General features: G+C 42.5%; 2 protein-coding genes across 3 annotated transcripts in view; both read left to right on the top strand.

Annotated features, from left to right (window-relative positions):
- LOC139936992 (ataxin-7-like protein 3) overlaps nt 1-22,011 on the top strand; it is a 184,098-nt gene that overhangs the window by 128,114 nt on the left and 33,973 nt on the right. For both annotated transcript variants that reach the window (XM_071931905.1, XM_071931904.1), the window contains 3 exons: nt 4,745-4,848; nt 15,846-15,947; nt 20,818-20,969. In XM_071931905.1, the coding sequence (XP_071788006.1) occupies nt 4,745-4,848; nt 15,846-15,947; nt 20,818-20,969 (358 nt within the window). The remainder of the gene's footprint in view (nt 1-4,744; nt 4,849-15,845; nt 15,948-20,817; nt 20,970-22,011) is intronic.
- LOC139937213 (uncharacterized) lies at nt 7,051-7,782 on the top strand. The gene has a single exon (XM_071932293.1). The coding sequence runs from the start codon at nt 7,051-7,053 to the stop codon at nt 7,780-7,782; it is 732 nt and encodes a 243-aa protein (XP_071788394.1).

Below are 22,011 nucleotides of genomic sequence, written 5' to 3' on the forward strand. Positions count from 1 at the left end.
CAACATAGATTCAGTTACGTCAATGTTCCACAAGTTACATTAACTTTCCTCAAAATATCCTGGAAGTTTCTCTTGTCACCGCAAAATCTTGCTTCGACACTTAAGGGGCCAAGAAAAGGTTGTCACTCAGACTGCCCGTCAACATGGGTTGCCACTCTAGGCTCTCTTTAAACTCGCACCCGGTTCTTCTTGTACACTTCGTTGGGTTGTCTCACGGACTGTTACCCGGTCTCTACGGCCATCTAAACGTATGAAATAATAACCAAACCTTTGCCAATATACATGTACATATAATTTTAACTTCTGCCACAAAATATTACATTGAATCAGTTTGCTTGGACCGTCAATCTAATTCGATTACAAATACAGAGTTCAAAGCGAAGTACTGAGCAAATTATAAATTCCACATTTCTAAATAGTTTGTTGGTTAACAGAAAATTACCTCCTTCTCATTAATTAAAAAAGTGACAGTGAACTTACGGCCATTAGCTGGAGATGAACTCTTGAGGCTGAGCATTGCAAACGGGTCGAGGTCTTCAAAAGACCGTTGGATATTGTAGGCTGATATTTGGCACTGTATATTGCCAAATCAAGAAATCTTGGGAGATTTTTAACCAATTCACCCAAAGATTTAATGTAGCCTATTGCTACTGGTCTGCCACACACACTCACATCGGGCCTCAGCTCTCTCTCTAGATTAATTGCTGCCTTCTCTCGGAAGATCAATTTGTGAACTAAAATAAAATTGTACTGATTTCGACAGCAACCACTCGAACATTCCTCTCTTACAATAAAACACATTACTACATTCCCTAGATTCCTGGAACTCACTACGCCTGATTGGCTAAAACTCCTGGGATTGAACCAAAATAAAACGGGTGTTTGCGCTAGCTAAAAGTAAACAAAAGACGCACACATAACTCGGAAACTGAACGGAAATTTGTGACACCATTAAATCCAATTTATTATAAACACCACGTAAAATTATGAACATTGCCTTCTGGTGTGCATCAACAATAAACACAAATCACAAAATCAGTGCCCGATTTGGGAATGAAAAAGCTTAAACCTTGTGCATCAATAATAACAAATCACAAAATCTGTGCCCAATTTGGGAATGAATGTTTAAACCTTCATGATTTTTTGTAGTAAATGGATGGCTTGCTATGAGTTTTGCCATCTCGTTGTGCCTGAACATGGGTGCGAATTCATGTATTGAAAAATACCAGCTGTTCTTGACAATGCGTTTCTTTTTTGTTCTGTAGTGATAATTGCTGTTTCTGAACTGGTGGTATGAAGATGTTTTCTCCCACTCAAAATATAGTTAGCTGAACTATTGGTGAATCTACTGACTGGTTTGGCTTGGCATTTATGAGGTTTACAAACATGTATTTCAAAAAGTCTTCTTTCTAAGAAAGTTGATCACAATTTATTGTGCTGTCTGCTCTGTGTGTATAGCATCTTTGAAGATCATGTTTCCTGTACCCAAAAGCGTTGTGCATAAATGATCTTAAGTTAAGTCAATTGGAAAAGAAAAGTATATGAGTTAAGTTACAAACTTATTATCTAGAGCAATCAACATAACACCTAATAACGCCTTAAATTCGGCGACAAACTTATAAGCAGACTTTCTATAATCTTTCCTGAGGCAGGGCAACTTTGCCTTCTACTGTGATCGGGGTGTGGCTCGTTTATGGAAGTGAGATACACCGACAGACTGTGCTGGTTGCTCTTGACCTGGTTCTAGACGATCCACTGTCATAGTTGAATGGGCAATCTTTTGACCATTGCCCTTGTAGTCTGCAGCTGAAGCAAATGTCAGCATTTGGCATGCCTGTCCAAAAAACCCAAATGAAAAACAAAGTAGGAGCGAATGGAAACAAATTGATACATGTGCACGAAAGAAATAAAGTTATTTCTTTGTGAAACTTGATAGGAATATGCGTGTAATATATATGAAGCAAATATACTCAGCGGCATTACCAGAGACCTGACCAATTGGAATTGTTGTAACAACGCTATTATACCCAGTCATGCTTGGACGCATTGGTTTGATATGGCGCGCTGCATGTGACCAGTGCAGTGGGTGCACTCATGTGACCAGTGCAGCGTGTGCACTCATGTGACCAGTCCAGCAGGAAGCTGGGCGTCTATTGTTATACGTCAATCATTTGATTAAAACTACATTTTTCAAATTTTGTGTTATTTGTGTAGTATTGATGATGATGACGTCATAATTACATCTATAAAGTCACCATAAAGGATATTATTTTTTATTATAAACTAATTGAATTCCTTTACCTCAGAAACATAATTTTGGTATGTAGAAACCCCACCATGGCTTTTGCGTTTGCTTTATTACATTAAAAGAGTTTATGACTTCATACTGACGTAATTCAAGGTGATCCCGTTCTAAGATTTTTTGGAGCATAACTTTTTTGAAATCGTTGGGTCAAACTGATACTGCGGTGAAAAAAATGGTGCTTTTGTCCGCCTTGTCAGGATCTTTTCCTTAACCCACCTCACTACAATAGATTGGTGACACGTTCTCAAAAGCTTGACCACATTTCTCCTATTTTGCATGATTCACATTGGCTTCCGATAAAACACTGTACTTTGTATAAGATACTTTCATTAACTTTCTTATGTTTGCTAAGTTTGGGCCCAACTTTTCTCCAGGAACTCATCCAAAAATATCATCCAGTTTGTAATCTCCGCTCTAAATCCAGGTCTCTCAATAGTTTGTCCCTCGACTTTTACTAAATTTTATGGGGCCAGAGCTTTTGCAGCAGCAGAATTATGGAATAGTCTTCCGGACAACATAAAACAAGCTCAAACTGTGAATTTATTTAAGACAAAGTTAAAAACACATTTATTTTTGCAATAGCCTTCAGTACTTCTTTCTGTATCAACTAAATTTTGCTTTTGTATTTACTTCACATCTCTATTAACTTTTATTTCTCTTTTGTTTTCATCTCAAAGCGCATAGAGACTTCTCTGTGATTGTGATATGCGCTCTACAAAAATGGTTCATTATTATTATTAGCTGTTTCGTAGCGAAGCGCAGCGAAACAGCTCTTGTTTTTGTTAAAGTTTTTTTTATTATTTTTTTTATTTGTCTGTTTCAGTACTCGCAATTTTTTGCATAGTTCCTAAAGAGCAATTGCAATGAAACTTTCAGGGATTGAAGGTTATGGTGCAATGATGATCCTAAAGCAATGATGTCATGATGACGTCATCACCGGTCACGTGACGTCATCTTAAAGGTGTTTTATGTTAAATGTTTGAAAATTTATAACAAATCAGCCACAAGAGACCGTAGGTTTCTGTTTGCGGGATTGGGGAGGGATAAATTAGGTCTTCATTTTGTTTTTTGTGCGTGACCTCACATGACCTCTACTTCCGGTCGAAACCGGAAGTGGCCCTCTAATTCAAAATTGGCAGAAGTTATGAAGTTGCCTGGCAAGAGTGGGCAGTTAAAAAAAAATACCAATGACGTCACAAAATGCAACAGCGCCCTCTAGCGGCAGGTTGAAAACTTGTCAAAATGGACTTTTTGAAGATGTGTGTGGTGAAGGTTTTTTGTAATCACTTCAAATTTTACACACACGTTAACTGTCAGGCAGCCATCATATGTGTTAAGTTTCATATCAATGACGTCATCGTGGGTCACGTGACTCGGCCTTAAAGGTGCACTTTTTGAACTAATATAATTCCCTAAGTGATTATGCGATCATGTTGAAACTTGGTAGGTTGTTGGATATTGACAAGTTCTTGTGAAATGTGAAATGACGTCATGATGACGTCATCACATTATTTTTTATGAGTTTTTTCATTTTTGCACCTTTAACACATAAATTGCTATCTGAATATGGTATAATCCAAATTATTTTGTTATTTATGCCACATTGGGCAAATTGCTTTGAATACCCAACAAATTTAAAACTCAGTTGAGAAATTTAAAATTTGTGTTGACGAAACAGCTCTGCATTTGTGCACAAATGCAATTTAGCTCTAGTTATTATTATTATTATGTTGTTGTTGTTGTTGTTGTTGTTGTTGTTGTTGTTGTTGTTGTTGTTGTTGTTGTTGTTGCTGTTGCTGCTGTTGCTGTTGCTGTTGCTGTTGCTGTTGCTGTTGCTGTTGCTGTTGCTGTTGCTGTTGCTGTTGCTGTTGCTGTTGCTGTTGCTGTTGCTGTTGCTGTTGCTGTTGCTGTTGCTGTTGCTGTTGCTGTTGCTGTTGCTGTTGCTGTTGCTGTTGCTGTTGATGTTGATGTTGATGTTGCTGTTGCTGTTGCTGTTGCTGTTGCTGTTGCTGTTGCTGTTGCTGTTGCTGTTGCTGTTGCTGTTGCTGTTGCTGTTGCTGTTGCTGTTGCTGTTGCTGTTCTGTTGTTGTTGTTGTTGTTGTTGTTGTTGTTGTTGTTGTTGGGTGTAGTAAAACTGCAATTTCAGTTTTGTTATGTCACAAAAACATCAACCTGGAGCTATACATGTAACTGATTTAAAAAATCAAAATATTGTAATTTGGCTCTTTAGTTATTGAATTAAAGTTACATTTACAAAAACCATTGCATATGCATTTATAATGCATGGTTAGTTGATTCCCAGTGTGGTTAGCCTATTCATTATTTGAAAATGAGTGTAATAAATAGAACTTTAAATAAACAAAAACTTCAAATTTGTTGGAAAGTTTTTCTGATGCTTGGATTTTTTTGTTTATTCTACTTTGTTGTTTTTAATTTTAGGTTTACACCTCTACCTATGAGGGACTGTCCTTGGAAGAGAGAAAACGTTTGTTGATGTCGACTTGTGGCGTAATTTCTGAGCACACTCGAAAGATGTGTACAAAGTAAGTTCATATCGCTAATGAGTAGCTCTCAGTGCAGTGTATTGTTAGACCAGTCGTTATGGCTGGCGTTTAAAGAAAATGTATTTACTTTTGGGGGTTCTATCCTGCAAAATTCCATGGTCCTAAGTTTGTTTCGAAAGGCGCCGTCTGTCTCGGTATTTGTGTGGCAAGATCAAAGCCTGGGTCCATTACATTCATCTTTTACTCCTTGAAAACACTAGTATTAATAAATGGTGTTTGAAGCTTTGCATGGTGTGGAGAATAAGAGTAACTAAATATAAATGAATAGTAAACTTGAGGGTACAAGCATGAGTTAAATCTCTTTTGAGGGAGTGGTGGCTCTGAAAAGAGCCGGTTTGGTCTCGATGTTTCAAACGGTATACTCTGCTCATCTTCAGGAGAATGCTGGACTTTCTGGTGGTGGTGGAGCTCATTCTTCCCGCCCAAAAGTGCATTCCTTCAGCCATACATGAGCTCCACCACTACCAGTAGTCCAGCATTCTCCTGAAGACGAGCAGAGTATACTGTTAAAAACGTTGAGACCAAACCGGCTCTTTTTAGAGCCACCACTCCTTCAAAAGAGATTTTACTCATGGTTGTACCCGCAAGTTTACTATTCATATTTTATTTATATTTACTCTTACAAAATTTAATGCTTTACCTTGAGAAAACTGAGTAAAGAAGTACATGTATCAGTGTAAGAGGGAGGTTGACATTTTTTTTATATCAACCTCAGGTTGGCACCCTGGATTGCCTACTTGTCAAGAGGGGGGGGGGGGGGCTTGAAAAGGATTTGAAAGGATGCTACGAAAGATTTTAGTTACAGTTTAGGTATCTGTTGGTAATAGAGGCACTTGTTTTCATTTCTAAAGGTATGTTGTGATTATTTTCAACCACTTTTTGTAGCTTTGTTGAGAAAACTTGTGTGCACAATTTTCCACGTAAACAAACCACTGTCATATGCAAACAATGTTTTTAATTTGTTTTTGATCTCACTTATGTTTCCAACCTGAAAACTTGAATTTGGTGATACAAACAAAACAACTGTGAAAATCATTCAAAAGATAATTTCATACTCTACAAAATAAACTCAACTTGTAACACAAGAAATTAATCACACCGACAGTTATCCGACGATTTCTGGATTCGGCCGGAAATCGATTGAATTTTCATGGCGCACTGAGGAGCGTGTGACATTATGTTTAATATTGCGTGTGTGCTGAAGGGTTAAACTAACTCCTTCTGAACACATAAGCTTAAGGCTGTTTCTTAACCCTGTTCAAATTAACCTGTAACATGGTACTGTTGTGATTTATTACAAAACTTTCTTGTTGTTTGCCTTTGTAAACAACTTCTTCTTCATCATGTTCTTCCTGTTCTATAAAGTGTCCCCCCAGTGGTCCGCACATAGGATGGCCACGTAGTTTGCAGCGTAAGGGTCATTGGCTGTGACAGGTGAATGGAGTTGTCGACAACACAGGAGATGGCTCATGGTCTGCTTCTCCCCACATTCGCAGGTGTCTGAGTCTGTTCGCAAACCCCATTTGACCATGTTGGTGTGGCACCTGGGTGCGTAAACGGTTGAGGCTTTTCCATGTGGTCCATTTGGAGTTGGCACCACTGGGCAGACATTCTGCGGCTGGGATGTTCATCGCCGAGGTGTTTCTTTGCTTGGCTCTTTGGTGGTCTCGCCAGAGACGGGTTCTGGTTGACACTGCAGTGTTTCTGAGGGGCATGGTGGAGGAGCACAAACTTCTTCTGGACTTCAGTCGGGCCTTGCTGGAGCATGGCCAAACAGGGGGTGGCGATTGTCGTCCATCTGCTTTGAGCGTTCTATTTGGATGGTGACAGCTCTCTGTATGTTGGGAGGGGCTATGCCAGCCAGTGTGTACAGGTGCTCCTTTGGTGTTTGTCTCAGGCAGCCGGTGATGATACGGCAACAATCATTGAGGGCCGGGTCCAGCTTTGCAGCATGTGTTGAGCGTTCCCAGACAGGACATGCGTACTCAGCAGCAGAGTAGCTGAGAGCCAGTGCTGTTGTTCGGACGGTGGATGGGTTTGCTCCCCACTTGGAATGTGTGAGTTTCCGGCAATGGCGTTTCTTAAGCTCACTTTGGCCCTTGGCTTCAGGATGTGGGATTTATACGTGAGGGTGGGGTCAAGTGTCACATTAATCGCCAACACCCTAACATTCAGTTCACCATGGAAACTGAGACATCCGATTCATTACCTTTCCTTGATGTACTCATTTCCAAGAAGACTGATGGTTCTCTAGCACACTCCGTATACAGAAAACCCACCCATACAGACCGCTACCTCAACGCTCGGTCATTCCATCCTCCTTCTGTGAAAGCCTCAGTGAACCGGACCCTACTTCAAAGGGCACACATTATTTGTGATAAGGAACACTTACCTAATGAACTGGAGCACCTTAACACAGTGCTAAAAGCGAATGGGTATAGACCAAACAAACGAGAGTCCCTTTCAAAACACAACTCTCAGTCTACACAATCCAAAGATATGCCCATTGCGGTCCTTCCGTACATTGGTCATACCTCACGCAAAATTCAACGGATCCTCCGTGAGGCCGAAATCATGGTCTACTACCGAACTCGCAACAAGTTGGATTCTAAGCTACACACTCACAAAGACAAGCATGACTCTAGCAGTCAGGCAGGGGTCTATCGAATTCCTTGTACTTGTGGTAAAGTGTACATTGGCGAGACCAGTAGAGACCTAACTACCAGGCTAAAAGAACATAAAGCACACGGCCGCAGAGGGGAATATGACAAATCTGCCATTGTCAAACACTCCACCGATTTAGACCATGTCATAGATTGGGATCAGGCTCGTATCATAGCACCTGAGAGACATTGGTATTCAAGGCGTATAAGTAGTAGTCCAGTCTATTTTCTATACCATCTGCCCTGGTAATAGTTAAAAAGCAGGACAGTTCTTTTCAGAATTGAGAATTCTCCCGAACCTCCGATTATCTACTCCGCGGCAGTAGAATACAGCAAGACAGTTCCCTAAGAACAACTCTACCTGGCAAGTAGATACACACATGGTGTTACCGCAAACCAAATATATATTCTAGGTTGTTTTTAAGTGTTTCCTCCCCCGTTTTTGCGTATTATTTTTATTCTTTGTAGTTGATTTTTGATGCTTTGATGGATTTTTAACTCAGTCCACCATGAACTTTTAGTAACCTGTGGTAACACTTGGACAATTATGGGTTCCTTAATGATAAAAAAACACGGATTTCGAAAGGGACAATCTTGTGAGACGCAGCTCGCCCAAACTGTAGATGACCTTGCTGGAATATTGAACAACAAAGGCCAGGCTGCTTCAGCAAAGCATTTGATAGCATCCCACATGAAAGGCTCCTCATGAAACTTGACCACGCTGGGATAAATGGTACTCTTCACACATGGATTAGATCATTTCTCACCCAAAGAACTTAACAAGTCATCCTAGAAGGAACGTCGTCTTCTTCCATACATGTAACATCTGGCAATCCACAAGGCACGGTTCTTGGCCCACTACTCTTTTTACTGTACGTTAATGTTATACCCGATGGGATAACATCAACAATTCGTCTTTTTGCGGATGACTGCATTCTGTACAGGCAAATAGCGTGAACTTCAGAAAGACATAGATCGCCTGAGTGTATGGGAACAAAAAATGGCAGATGAAGTTCAACATTTCCAAATGCTACATGTACGCCACACAAATCACCCACAAGAAAAAAAAAATGGACGCATCGTACAATTTGGGAGACTCAACACTAGAAAAAATCCTCAACCACACATATTTCGGAGTAGAATTAAACAACAAATTAAGCTGGGCCAAACACATCCAGAAAGCTACTTCAGAAGCAAAACGTATGCTTGGTCTGTTGCGCAGAAATCTCTACGGTTGTTTTTCCAAAGTCAAAGTAAAGAGCCTACAAGACACTGGTTAGACCACGGCTAGAGTACTGCTCATCAATATTGGATCCTTACCAAAACACCTACAACTAGAACTTAGTGTTTGTAAAAACCAACACTACATGTGTAGGTGTTCAGCTATCGTCGGGTCAGTGTTTTAATCAGTGAAAAGAGTGTTGTTAATAGCTCGTCAAAATGCAAATAAATCATAATGAAAATGTCTTCTAGTACAGTACCGGTTGAAAATAAGTGGATGCTGCGCGATAGCTTTTGCGCGATAGAATTGCCTTGGCGCGATAAACTGTTGCACCGCCTATCGCGCCAGTTTTATCGCGCCAGACAACAAAATGCGTATACAGCCGTCGGCAATTAGTTCCGCGTAGGCGGTACTCTTTCGCGACAATCTCCATGCGACAATCTCCACGCGAAAAATGCTAGACCATTCTCCTTGCATGTTTGCATGAATGCTTGAGATGTGATTCATTGTTGTTCCCAACTGAAAGCAACCACAATTTACAGCCTGTTACAGCTTTATTTGGAAGGAAACAGCCGGTTTGATTTGAAGAACTATTTATTGAAAAGAAGTTTGAAGCTCTAGCGGCATCACAAAGGAAATGTTGCTTATAGACAGCCCATTCCAAATGAACCAATACACGAAAGTTCTATAGTGTCACTTTTATTTAAACCTCCCGCCCCTCCGTCCAGTGCTGGTCTAAAACTAACCCAATAGGCAACCAACTATGTCTTTATTTGGAAGGAGACAGCCGGTTTTATTGGACGAGCTAGTTTCAGAAACAAGTATGAAAAGCTAGCGGCATCACATAGGAATTGTAGGCGTCCTCTTAGCTGTCACTCATCTTCGTGAAGGGTGTGCATTTTTTTAGTCGGGATAAATTTATAGTGGGAGTTTGGCCCTTTGAGTTTTTTCAATTATGTGCTATAAAACGGAAAGATAAACTTGCTTTAACATAGTTCTGTAAAAGTAGGATGTCGTCTTACAGAAATAATTTATGATTACAAAGTCGACAGCCTGAGAGAAGGATATCGCCTCCTTGATACGTTTTATCTTCTTGCTCTGATGCTGCAAAACTTATACGTAAGATGACAACATCATGAGTCTACTTCACTCATACTTACCCGTAGAGCACAATACTATTTTTGCATATTTCCCTATACCGGCAGGTAATATCGCTAAGAATTAAATAGCCCCTCTGTTGGCTGCCCCATAGTGCCCCGCAGGGTACCACGTGATCTTCCTCTTTTCTCTTAGTGGCAGGAGGGTGAGACGTGGTTTTTAATAACTAGCAAGATTTATTCTTAAAATGTCCCCATTTTTGCTTTGAGAACTTTCTTATATTATCCTACGATCAGTACGGTTCGTGGAACTGTCGTAGTTTGTGTTGTTTTGATTGATAAAATTGTGTGAGAAGAAAATGAAGCGTTTTGGGAGGACAAAGTCTGTCGTAACTGAGGGAAATTACACCCCCTCGGGACAGTCCGAGTCCTCGGTAGGCTGTGTCGGCGACACTACGTTGCCGTCCCAGTCTACCGCCCAGCAGTGGCGTAACCAGAGGGGGGGCAGGGGGGGCCGGCGCCCCCCCCCCCCACTCAGAACCCTTGCCCCCCCCATATGAATTTAGAGAAAAGTATATTCTTATAGGCCTTAAATCGTTTAAGGCTGGATAAAATGCTGCCCGTAAAAAGGAAAACTTTTATTCATATCAGTAAGCCCTATGTGGACTATAACGTGAAAAATGCATGGAAACGCGCGCGCGATGTATTGGCGGTAAATGTTTGTTGTGGTTTTGCGGTTACAGAGAGTGCAGGATGTGACAAAGTTCTGTTAAATACGTGGTGGTCTGAACGCAGACCAATAGCTCCGTTAACACAACTTAGTCAGATCATGGAGGTAGAAATGCACTACAGAGAAATTTACTACAGCAATATGGCCAGCGAAAAAGGTTGCTTAGACCATTTCTTCTCCTTTGAAGAAAGCAGTGCAATTGAGAGGTAGGCCTATTTTAAATATCCGTTTCATAACTAAAGTGTGATTATTAAACACCCACAATTTCAATCCTGTATTATTATTATTTTTTTTTGATGGCTTACACTTATTACAATAAGGCCAAGTAAAAAAAGAAACATGTTTAGTGTCTGGGTTTCTCAAAAAAAGAAAGGAGGGGCCTTTTTTATTTGTTATTTCAAGATGGCCGCCATGAATGTCAAATATCAATTGTTTTTTTCTGCTGCTGAAATACACAAAACATGAAACAGTTTGGTCAAGGCATTCAGACAAGACATTCAGTTTTTTTTTTTTTTTTTGCTGAGATCTATTAAAATAACCCCTTTTCAAAGAAAAAATGTGCATAAAAAAAACTTAAGAAAAAAAAGGAGGTGTCCTGTGTAAAAAGGAAGCGGGCGGGGACGCTAAACATTTCTATTTTTCTATTTTTACTTGGCCTAAGATTATGTTTTGGGTATTTACACACCCACAGAGCCTATTTGAGAATGCTGTGTACAACTCTAAATTGGTAATTGGTGATCACAGTTGGGAATTTAATCCTTTTATACAGTTGAAAAGTTTTATCTTATACAAAATGACAAGTTCTCTAAGATTTTGTTGTTTTCGCAATGTTTTGTTACCTGCTGACTATGTAGACTGTTTTAGAATTGCATTGGTGTGTATCAACTATATATCAGTTAACATATTTAATAATAATCTTGCACTTCATTGCCCCCACTTGCCCCATCAAATGAAAATGTCTAGTAACGCCGCTGCCGCCCAGCACCCACAGCCACTGTCGGCTGCAGGTGCTGGCAGTCCCACTGGTAATGTCGGGGGGCCAAGTACTCGGTCCCTAGCATCAGCCAAAGATAGTGGGGCTGGCAAACGCAAGGCTGTGTCCAAGGGGCGGGTTACCCGAGCCCCCAAGACGGAACTTAAGCCTAAGAAGGGTCGAGTTGGTGAGCAAGACGTTGTACCGTTGGTGTGTATCAACTATATATCAGTTAACCAAGTTTTTCCCCAACTGCCGCTGGATCAAGTGTGCATTGATCGGATGCAGTCAATCAGGGCCAATTCCAAATGGCGTCCGTATTCATCTCGTGAGAGTGAAAACTACCATTTTCCTCAGGCAGACTTCGAGGAGTTCTTTGCCATGCCAGTGCTACATGACTCTGTGAAAGATAAATTAGTTGCCGATGCCGGGGCCACAGCATCCAAAAGGGCTTTCCCAGACAAAGTACGAGATAAGTTTGAGGAGACCCTGAAGAAAGTCGATGTCGCTTCTAGATTTGGTATGCGGTCAACATCATTTTTGCTGCTCTTAACCGAATACTTGGCTATGGGGTGCGAAGAGGACAGTGATGTTCCCGCGGACATGTTGCGGGTGGCTTTTCACTGCCTTGACCATGGGCTGAGGACAGCGCTAGACCAGTTCGCACGAGTGACGACATTGGCGGCTAGGGCTCGTCGGTGCACCGCACTCGACGCCCTTTTTCTCCCGTCTCCGGCCGCTCGCAAGAGGTTTGAGGCCCTCCCCTTGGCGGGCGGAGATTTATTTGCAGGGAAATTCGAGGAATTAATGCAGGCGGAGGCCAAGCGGCTTAAAGTTACTGAGAAAATTAACCTCAAGAAGCCGGCAGGCCCCTCCACCAAGCCACCTCAGGCTAGAGGTAAGCCTTCATTTGTTATCCCTCAGCGTAAACCGTTCAAGCCCAACGCGGTGCTTTTCGGAACCGGGCAGCCAGCACGGCGGGGTATGCGTACCATGCAACCCCAGCCGTTTGCTGGTCAACAACGCCCAGCTGCCGGTCGTGGCTTCCGAGTACCTGCCCCCTGCTACCCCGGGGGCTGCCGGAAGTGACGTGTCAGACTTGCGGCGGCCTCCCATCGTAGGACCCGTGGGGGGCCACCTCTGCGACTTTGCGGGGTCCTGGGCTCAGGTAACCTCCGACCGATGGGTGCTCAGTACAGTCGTTCGCGGCTATGCAATCGAGTTCACTGGCACCCCTCCGTCGGAAATGTTGGTTCGGCCGACGCCGATCCCGATTTGAAGGACGCTTACCTTCACGTTCCCGTCTGCCGAGAGCACTGGAAATTCCTTCGGTTTCAATACCAAAATGTCCGATACGAATTCTTAGTGCTCCCGTTCGGCCTCTCCACCTCCCCCCGGGTCTTCACCCGATTAGTGAAGGTGGTAGGGGCCGCCTTGCGGAGGCGGGGGGTGTCGGTGTTCACCTACCTCGACGACTGGTTGATCATGGGTCAGTCCTGGGCCTCCACGGAAGCGGCTCTCGCACTAACGTGGGGGCTGGTAGCCGAGCTGGGGTTTCTCATAAACAGAAATCCCAGCCGACCCTGTCCCAGTGCCCGACTTTTCTAGGGGCGTCACTCGACCTTCGGGCCGGGCTGGCTGCCCTTCGAGGGAACGCTTGATGAACTTCAAACAATGCGTTTCCCTCTTTTTGGCAACGTCGGGGGCCCCGGCTCGGGCCTGGCTCCGGCTGTTGGGGCTCATGGCCAGCATGGTGGACGTCATAAAGTTTTGCAGGCTTCGTATGAGGCCAATACAACTCCACCTGTTTTCCTTTTACCGACCCAGTCGCAACACCATCAGTCATTTGGTGCCGACTTCAGCAGGGCTGGACCCTCCGGTGGTGGCTCGACGACGCAAACCTATTGGGGGGTCGAGCGTTCCGCAAGCCCTGACCGTCATTGACTGTCACAACGGACGCGTCTCTGTCGGGCTGGGGGGCTACCCTGGGCCAACGCCAGGTGGCCGGGTGTTGGGGCCCCGAGCACAGCTCGGCCCACATCAATGTACTCGAGCTGCTAGCAGTGACCTACGCTCTCGAGTGTTTCCGGAGGGTGGTGGTTGGCCAGGCGGTGTTGGTTGAATCCGACAACACCACCGTCGTGTCATACATCAACCGCCAGGGGGGGACTCGGTCCCCCCAGTTGTGCGCACACACCTGGGAGCTGCTCCACTGGTGCATCTCCACCTGACGTACTGGGTGCTGTCACGCAGTCACTCTGCGCAGCAGGCCTTTCATGACGAGCTGCGGAATGTGCAGCATGTAGCCGGCGGGCATCCACCAGAAAGGTGTATGACAGCAGGCTACTACATTTTTACCGATGGTGCAGGCAGCGATCTCTACATCCCCCCGATACTAATGTAGGGGAGGTAGCAGATTTCTTGATCTACCTTTTTGAGGACAATCTCAAGACGGGTATGATTAAGAACTACCGGTCAGCAATTGCGGCCGTTCACAATGGGTTCCCGGACTAGTCCTCCGTCTCCGACAGCCGGGCTCTTAGCCAGCTGCTTAAGGGGATGTTTGTGTCCCGGCCTCTGCTACGGAGACTGGTACCCGCATGGGACCTTTTTAGCGGTCTAACCACGCTAACAAGACCGCCTTATGAACCAATGGCTAGCGCAACGCTGTTGCAACTATCCATTAAATTTACTTTCTTGTTAGCCGTGGCTACATCAAGGCGTCGCAGTGAGCGTCACTCCTTGACAACCGAGCCAGGCCACATCCGGTGGGAACCGGGTGGGGTTCGTCTAATACCCGCGACGGGTTTTCTGACCAAGAACCAGTCTGACACGTTTTTGCCTCCAGATATCTTTGTGCCAGACATTAAGTCCCACTCGTCGGTCCGGAAAGACAAGCTATTGTGCCCAGTCAGGGCACTTAAGTGGTATGTCAGCCGAACGGAACCGCTTTGTAACCACCCACAGTTGTTTTGGTGGCTTAACAACACCTACATTTTGTACACGTACATGTAAACATGTGGGTTTATTTGCCATACATGTACATTCATATGCCTTGTGTTGTGAAAAAAAGAATCAAATTTGGTCGCAATACAGTACTACTTTTAAATATGTTTGGTGGACTTAAATTTTTTGTTTTATCATCTTTTTTCCCCTTTTTTTTTCCTGATGATGTTTTTTCTATTCAATTTTTTTTATTCAATACGAGGATGTTATGGTTTTTGATAATTTTACCATGACAAAGTTGAGGTGAAATTATCAAGAACCAGGGCTCGGCGGGTTTAAACCACTAGTTTTAAATCGATTCAGCACGCTTTGATTCCCATTTATAATAAATACCTTAACCTAACCTTAATAATGTTTTTAAAAACCTGTAAATTTGAGAACGAAATTCTGCGAGGTTTGCCCCTCGCCGATTCTGCACAATATCTGTGTTATTTTGCTATACATGTTAATGGGCAAATTTGATAAATGAAACTTACATCTTGTTTCTGCTCTCATAACGGCTAACCGCATGCGACTGTAATGGAAACCAGACTAAATTATTCTGCCACAGATGAAAGATGAATTTCACTCACTGATCTCATCAGTGCATTTACTCAACTTATCGGGCTCTTTCATTATGAATAATTGTGTTGTTTTATTCAAAAACTATTTAAATAAGTACAAATTTAATCAAACATAAAAAAGGGGCAAAAGTTTCACAACTCATCAGCTCGAATTACAAAAATGTGCTGGGATTTTCAACATTTTGTCAACACCATTACATCATACATGCATGTTTTTCAGAGTGGTTTTCTCGTTTTCATGTAGAATACTCGTTTTCATGTAGAATGCGTAGTTGGATTTAGCAATCAGCAACCTAGCAATTTGCAATGTGTAAGACTGTCCATATTCACTTTCTGTTTAGTTGCATTTTTTAAAACATGTTCTACAGTACGTCATGTAGCCCTCTGAATAATATGCTAAACAAGGATGGGGTGAAATCGTTTTGCTTTTTATGAAATTTTGATTCCACAAAAAAAAGCAAACATTTATGCTACCGTAACATTTATGTTACCGTAACATTTATGTTAACGTTTTATATCATCGTTTTGAAAAGTGTAATTAATTTGCACAGTAAAAACATACTTTTGAAACAGGGAATGTATTTGTCTGAATACCATTTATATGTCACTCATACATTTCTATTGTTTTTTCAAATAATATTCAACATTTCATCTTTTTGTAACCTGCAGAACCTACAAATTTGGAAAATTAACGGTACTTGCAAATTTCTTATCTGACATAGGTCACTTAGATGTCCCCAACATACAGATGAGCAGAGGAAATTTGTCAGACGATATTTACTAAGAATTGATCCGGAGGGAAGATTTAGAATTAGACCGGATGGGTAAGTACGTGAATAATTGTTTAAAAATAATTTTTTTTTAGCTTAATTTTTATTACAAAAACTAGTCACCAATGATACCTACATATGCATTTCTATGAGCATGCGCAAGTAATGACGTCACCCACAGACTGCACCTCCTAGTAGCCCAGACGAATCACCCTTCTTATTTCAGCTTGCGTTAAGTGTACACACATGTTTAGGTTTGCTCATAGCAAGCAAACAGAATCGACTTTCGACGCCCTTCCTCTAATATCATTAACGATATTAATAATAATCATTATTAATAGTTGGGTGTGAAGGCAGCACAATCAAAACACAAAAACAGTATGCCATGGTGGAAACGTCGGCTGGAGGGTCAAATTAAGGACTTGCGAAAAGATCTTAGTAGAATAGAACAAATGAATAAGGGCTTAATAAAAGGTTCAGACTCGAGGAACGTAATCATGTCAAAGTACAAGGTCAAAGTTAAGGGGGTAAGTGTGGTAGGCCTAATAGAGGAGATAAAGCAAAGGGTTAAGGCTAAGGCTGCAAAAGTGAAAAGGTATGACGACAGGGTTAGGCAATTTAACCAGAACATGTTATTCAACACCAATCGGTGTCAATTGTTTAAGGAGTTAGATGGAAAGGCTGACAGCGCTCAAGCAGGCCCGAGGCAAACAGAGGCAAAGGCTTTCTGTGGTGGTATTTGGGATGACCAGTACAGCACAACCGACAAGCGGAATGGGTAGCGGATGTGAAAGATGAACTGAGAGGGGTGCAACAACAGGAAGGTTTCCAGATTGACGTGGATAAGGTAATGAGACAGGTAAAGAAAGTGCCAAACTGGAAAGCCCCGGGTCCGGACCATGTGCATGGGTACTGCATGAGTGTATGGCCCTACAACTGCAGGAGTGTCTAGTAAAGGGTAAGGTCCCATGCTGGATGACTGAGGCCAGAACGGTTCTGATTATGAAGGATGTCAAGAAGGGTAACATTGCCAGTAACTTAGACCAATCGCGTGCTTACAATGTACCTGTAATGTATATACTCTGTAAAGTTGTTTCCGGAGGAGCAGAAAGGTTGCAAGGAGCGGTCTAGAGGTACGAAGGATCATCTTTTCATTGATAAGGCGGTACTGAAGGACTGAAGGACTGCAGGAGCAGAAAGACTAACTTGGCGATAGCGTGGATCGACTATAAGAAGGCGTATGACATGGTGTCGCACACAGGGATAATGGAATGCCTGGATATGGTTGTAAAACGTCTTCTTGGTTAGAGCATTACGACATGGCGAACCAATCTTACTGCCAACAATGATAGTCTGGGCAAGGTGTGTATAAGAAGCTGTATTTTCCAAGGTGATTCTCTGTCTCCGCTGCTGTTTGTTCTTGCTCTGATGCCCCTGTCAATGATTCTAAAGGAAGGTAAATGCTGGTTATGAAATGAAGAAAGGCGGGTGTAAGATAAACCATCTGCTTTTTATGGATGATTTGAAGTTGTTTGCAAGGAATGAGGCGGAGATCGACTCTTTGGTGCAGACCGTCAGGATTTTCAGCGATGACATCGGGATGCAATTTGGCCTTTACCGTAGTGTAATGCTATGTTTTTATCTATCGTTGTTCTCGTTTGTCCATCAATAGGACATAAAATGTGGGTCTTGGATTTCACAATAATCCTGGGAAAAAGGGGAGATTTTTAGTATGAGTTTCAGTACCTTATCCCTCCTTGTATCTTTTATTTTATTTTATTTTTATTTATTTATTTATTAATTTATTAATTTATTTTTGGCGGGGGGGGGGGGGGGGGGGAAATCGTCTAACATCACAAGGCTGTGGAAGGCCACTTTAAGGTGAGGGCAGTGTACACTTAGGTGATTTGGGCTTTCGACCCAAATCAACTGTCACCATGGGCCTGTTGCCACCTACTCCTGGGGATGAAATGGGTTACCCCTGTGTGTAAGGATGTAGGCATGGTTATTAAGGGAATAAAAGGGTAGCGTGAGTTCTTACACGGCCGTTTAAGGCCTGCAGGGTCGAATTGCCGTGTGATATTACACGGCAATTCAACCCTGCCGGCTTTAAACGGCTGTGTTCCACACGGCAATTCAACCCTGCCGGCTTTAAACGGCTGTGTAACACACGGCAATTCAACCCTGCCGGCTTTAAACGGCCGTGTAAGAACTCGTCGCTACCCTTTTATTCCCTTATTAATAAATACCTTGCACATTTTCCAGTCTCTGATTGGTCTAGTACCAGATTTTCCTGCGGATAAGACGCGTCTTATCTGACTTTTTAGACCCCAAAAACATTGATGCGTCTTATCTTTCGATTGATTTTTTTTTGATGATCACTGCGTGAAATAAAAAATACCTTCATGTCCAGTTCAAATCAACGGTCTTTGTGTGAAGAATCCTTACTCAATAATGCGGTCAAACAAGGCTATTCAGACACTGAGACCAATCGTTCGAACAATGCCGCAATCCCCCAGACGGTCCAATTATTCCAACAATGCTGCAACGTGTTTATTCCCCATGACCGTGCTTTCATTCCATCAATGCTGCAATGCGTCTAGCTTTCGGTCCAACAGACGTCGGCGGTGTACAAACGTTTTTCTGTGTGGCCGGGTATTCGTTGCGAAAACGATTGACAGTCAATAACTTCATACAAGCGTCATTCACCCAACCGCTATTGCGTGGTAAACTTTGAGGTTTTTTATTGTAGAGAACAATGATCTCTGAAGTGTGCTTTAGGCTGAACGTATTTTAAAAGGATAGGGTAATAATTTATTTTTGTATTTGCCTCTTTTTAGACCTTTGTGATTGATAAGTGCTTTGGGAACTTAACTGTCATCTTTGGTAGGACAAGAGTTTTATACTATTGTTACAATAAACGTTCAAATCGTGTTAATATTTATTGCCTCTTTTTAGACGTTTTCTTTAAAAAGTGTTATGGGAACGTAGCATTATCTTACTAGGATATGATTTGTATTTGTTTGTACATGTGTAAGGCCAAATAAAATTATACAACACTAGCCAACAAAATTAGGGACGAAAACACATTTTATTTTATTGAATTATTTTATTGCTTCAAAACTTCGGGTAGGAACGGTTGTTAAAATCATGTTTGCCTTTGCATGAAACTTGCCTGTAAAATCAACGATGTCCAAGTTCAGACTTAAATATCTCTCAAAATGACACAGAAAATAAGCCCAAAAACTCAACCGTTCCGAGGTCTGTAAATTTAATCACGCAACACAAAGGCAGATATCACGCCTGTAGTCGTTTTTACTGTGCGTGTGACAATAATACAAGAAACATTGAACGCTAGAGGGCGTTTTGGACCAATGTAATAGCGTGAGGTTAAACGCCCTCTATTGGTAAAAATAACGCGAACCAGCAATAAACTCATAGAGACAAGACTCGACGTGTCTGGGCATGTTTGGGATCCACACAGTCACGTGGGAATTTTAGCGCATTTCCAGGCAGCGCAAATGCGAGGGCGTAGCGCAACCCGTCGGTGAACATCCCTCAATACGGTGCCCACATGTCCCCAACATCTGTTGTGCAATCTCGAGATTGAGCAGCGCAGTCCACAGTGTACATGTGCATACTAATGTGCATGCAGCGACATCCCGGCCGGCGGATACATAACTACACACACACGCTACATCCGTCTGTCGTTGCAATGTATCTGTATTGGCAAGGATATCCTCGTTGTGGGACGTCGGATGTCCAGAGAGGCATTGTGTTGATGTTGCAAATAAAATTACCTTCAGACAGTGCGTGGACCATGGTTTCTGCCCGCTGATTGGGCAGGACTTTATGTTATTAACAATATACAGCGTTGGCTGAATGGATGAAGGTCGGTATACGTAGGTTCTCAAAGGCAACAAATTACGTCTTTGTGTCAAAGTACCGACACCGGGTGGCGCCAGGTGTTCTTTTGTGTGTGGTTAAACATGCGCCTTGTGCGGCGGTGCGCCTTGTCTGCTGACGTTTGATATTTGTTTTGGTCATTTTAGCGTCCTGTGCCTTGTCCGCCGAGCGTCTTATCCGCAGGAAAATACGGTAAGCCCGATCACGTTGGGATGTATTAACCGATGATAAAGGACTGGCTTTGTAAAATAGCGAATAATGGCCCCTAAACCAGCATTTATTGTGTAAAACTAGTTTTCGCTTTGCACTGTAGTGCATCCTTAATTCATGTTAGTTTCATTGCAACTTCGCCCACATGCAAGTTATGCGCTGAAAATGTATCAATTTTGATGTAACAGGTGCGTGCATATAAACTCATTTGTCCATATATATATGGTCTTGTTTAGAGCGACATGCTACATGGACGCTGAGGTCATGCGCGTGTTTTAACGCACAAAGAACAGCTATCGTCCAATCATTTGCCTCCTTTGACCCCTGTGAGGGCAACAGATCATTCTTTTAAAGAGTCACTGGTCTCAAAGTATCAGTAATTTCGCTTAATGCATGAGAGAAAAGTCATAACATTTTGACAATTTTAGCAGTTTATTTTGTAAAAAAGTCATAAGATTAATCCTAAGTTAGGAATAGTTTTGTGAAACTGATGGCTGGGTCCTGTGAAATAGACTGCTTGCCACAAAATGCCACGAACAATTGGCAAAATGAAGCATGATAGCATGAGGGCATGCACAGTGTTACTCTACAAAATGGAATTTCCAGGCGTGTTGTCACCTCCCAATGTCCCTGTACTTAAACAAAAACTTGCAGCATTTTTACACATCTGCTGGTGATGCATTCCAGTTTGAAAAAATGGGTTTTTAGGCATCCCTTTTAGCTGGTATGTCTTCTGGCATTTACTGGTTGTTAGAGGTATTGAATCCACCAAATTACTAAAATGTATTCTAAAATTTATTTAAACAAGGAGCTTGGAAACTGATGATATTCATGTTGATATTGATGGCTACGAGGATGGTGATGGCCAAGCTTTAAGAGAAACTCTGAATACAATGCAACAATGGGAAGGAAATACTTCATCTGCTAATCCTTCTCCTGCCGACTCTACTTCAACAACAAGTAAGTAAACAATTTTTAAAGGTTAGAGTCTACTTCACTCTACTCTACTCTAGTTTTACATACAATAGCGCCCTCAAGAGTCCTATGCCCGACCCCCTGTGACATGCGCACCACATCGGCGCCCTCTTTTTCTCTTAGCAGGCAGAGGCATCGGACGTGAAAATGTTTCGCTCCAAATAAATTGGTAAGATTTAGTAGTGCCTTTAATTGTGCTTGATACGTGAAGTAAATAGCGGCTATCCAGTAGAGGATAGTCTGTAGAGTTGAGTTGTTTTGAGAGTGATTGTTATGAATTCATATAAAAAATCGGGGAGGAAAGGGCTTTTCGCCGTAGGAGGGACCTACATCCCTCCGAGACACAGGGATGAGATTCTTCCGACCTTTGTCGGAATTCTGACTTTTGAATTTTTGAAATCCGACCCTTTTTTCCACTTCCGACATTTTGACTTTCCGTATTTTACCTGTTTTATTTTAAGAATCTCTATTATCAGACACAATGTAAGTTTATGTTTGTAATTGTTATTATCGCGGATCCACAGGGCGTTCATGAAAAAACGGCACCTAGACAATATATTAATGTCCAGCAGCTGGCCCAATTTACGGCTTGTGGTCTTCCTGGCATCGCGCATACATGTACATGCAGCAGTGACAGATGTATAAACTTGTCTCATTCTTCGCTTCGTTTTAAGTGGTACAGTTCAATAATGTTTGCGTGTAGTGCGCTTGCTGCTGCAGCAAAGATAACATGTGTGGAGACTTTTGCAAGTCTACTGAAAAAATAATGCACGTGTTTTGCACCATGTGTACTGTGTACGCAGGTTTGTACACAAACCAATGAGCGGCGCGGCACGAAACAAGATCGCCGGCAGGAGGCCATGGGAAACTGGTACCTACGGTTGCCTCACAACCAGCGAAAGATATACATGTATTGGGAACCAGCAAACACACTGTACGTATGGACAGCGTGCTTTCTTCATTGGGTTCTATTTCTATGTTGGGGTCTAATCTCAACCTCGATTCAGTTATATCCTTTGCTGAAATG

The sequence above is a fragment of the Asterias amurensis genome, chromosome 5 (assembly GCF_032118995.1).
Source record: "Asterias amurensis chromosome 5, ASM3211899v1".
In the NCBI taxonomy this organism is placed as follows: Eukaryota; Metazoa; Echinodermata; class Asteroidea; order Forcipulatida; family Asteriidae; genus Asterias; species Asterias amurensis.

Coding starts and splice junctions, on each gene's coding strand:
- LOC139937213 (XM_071932293.1), top strand. CDS start 7,051: ATGGAAACTGAGACATCCGATTCATTACCTTTCCTTGATGTACTCATT.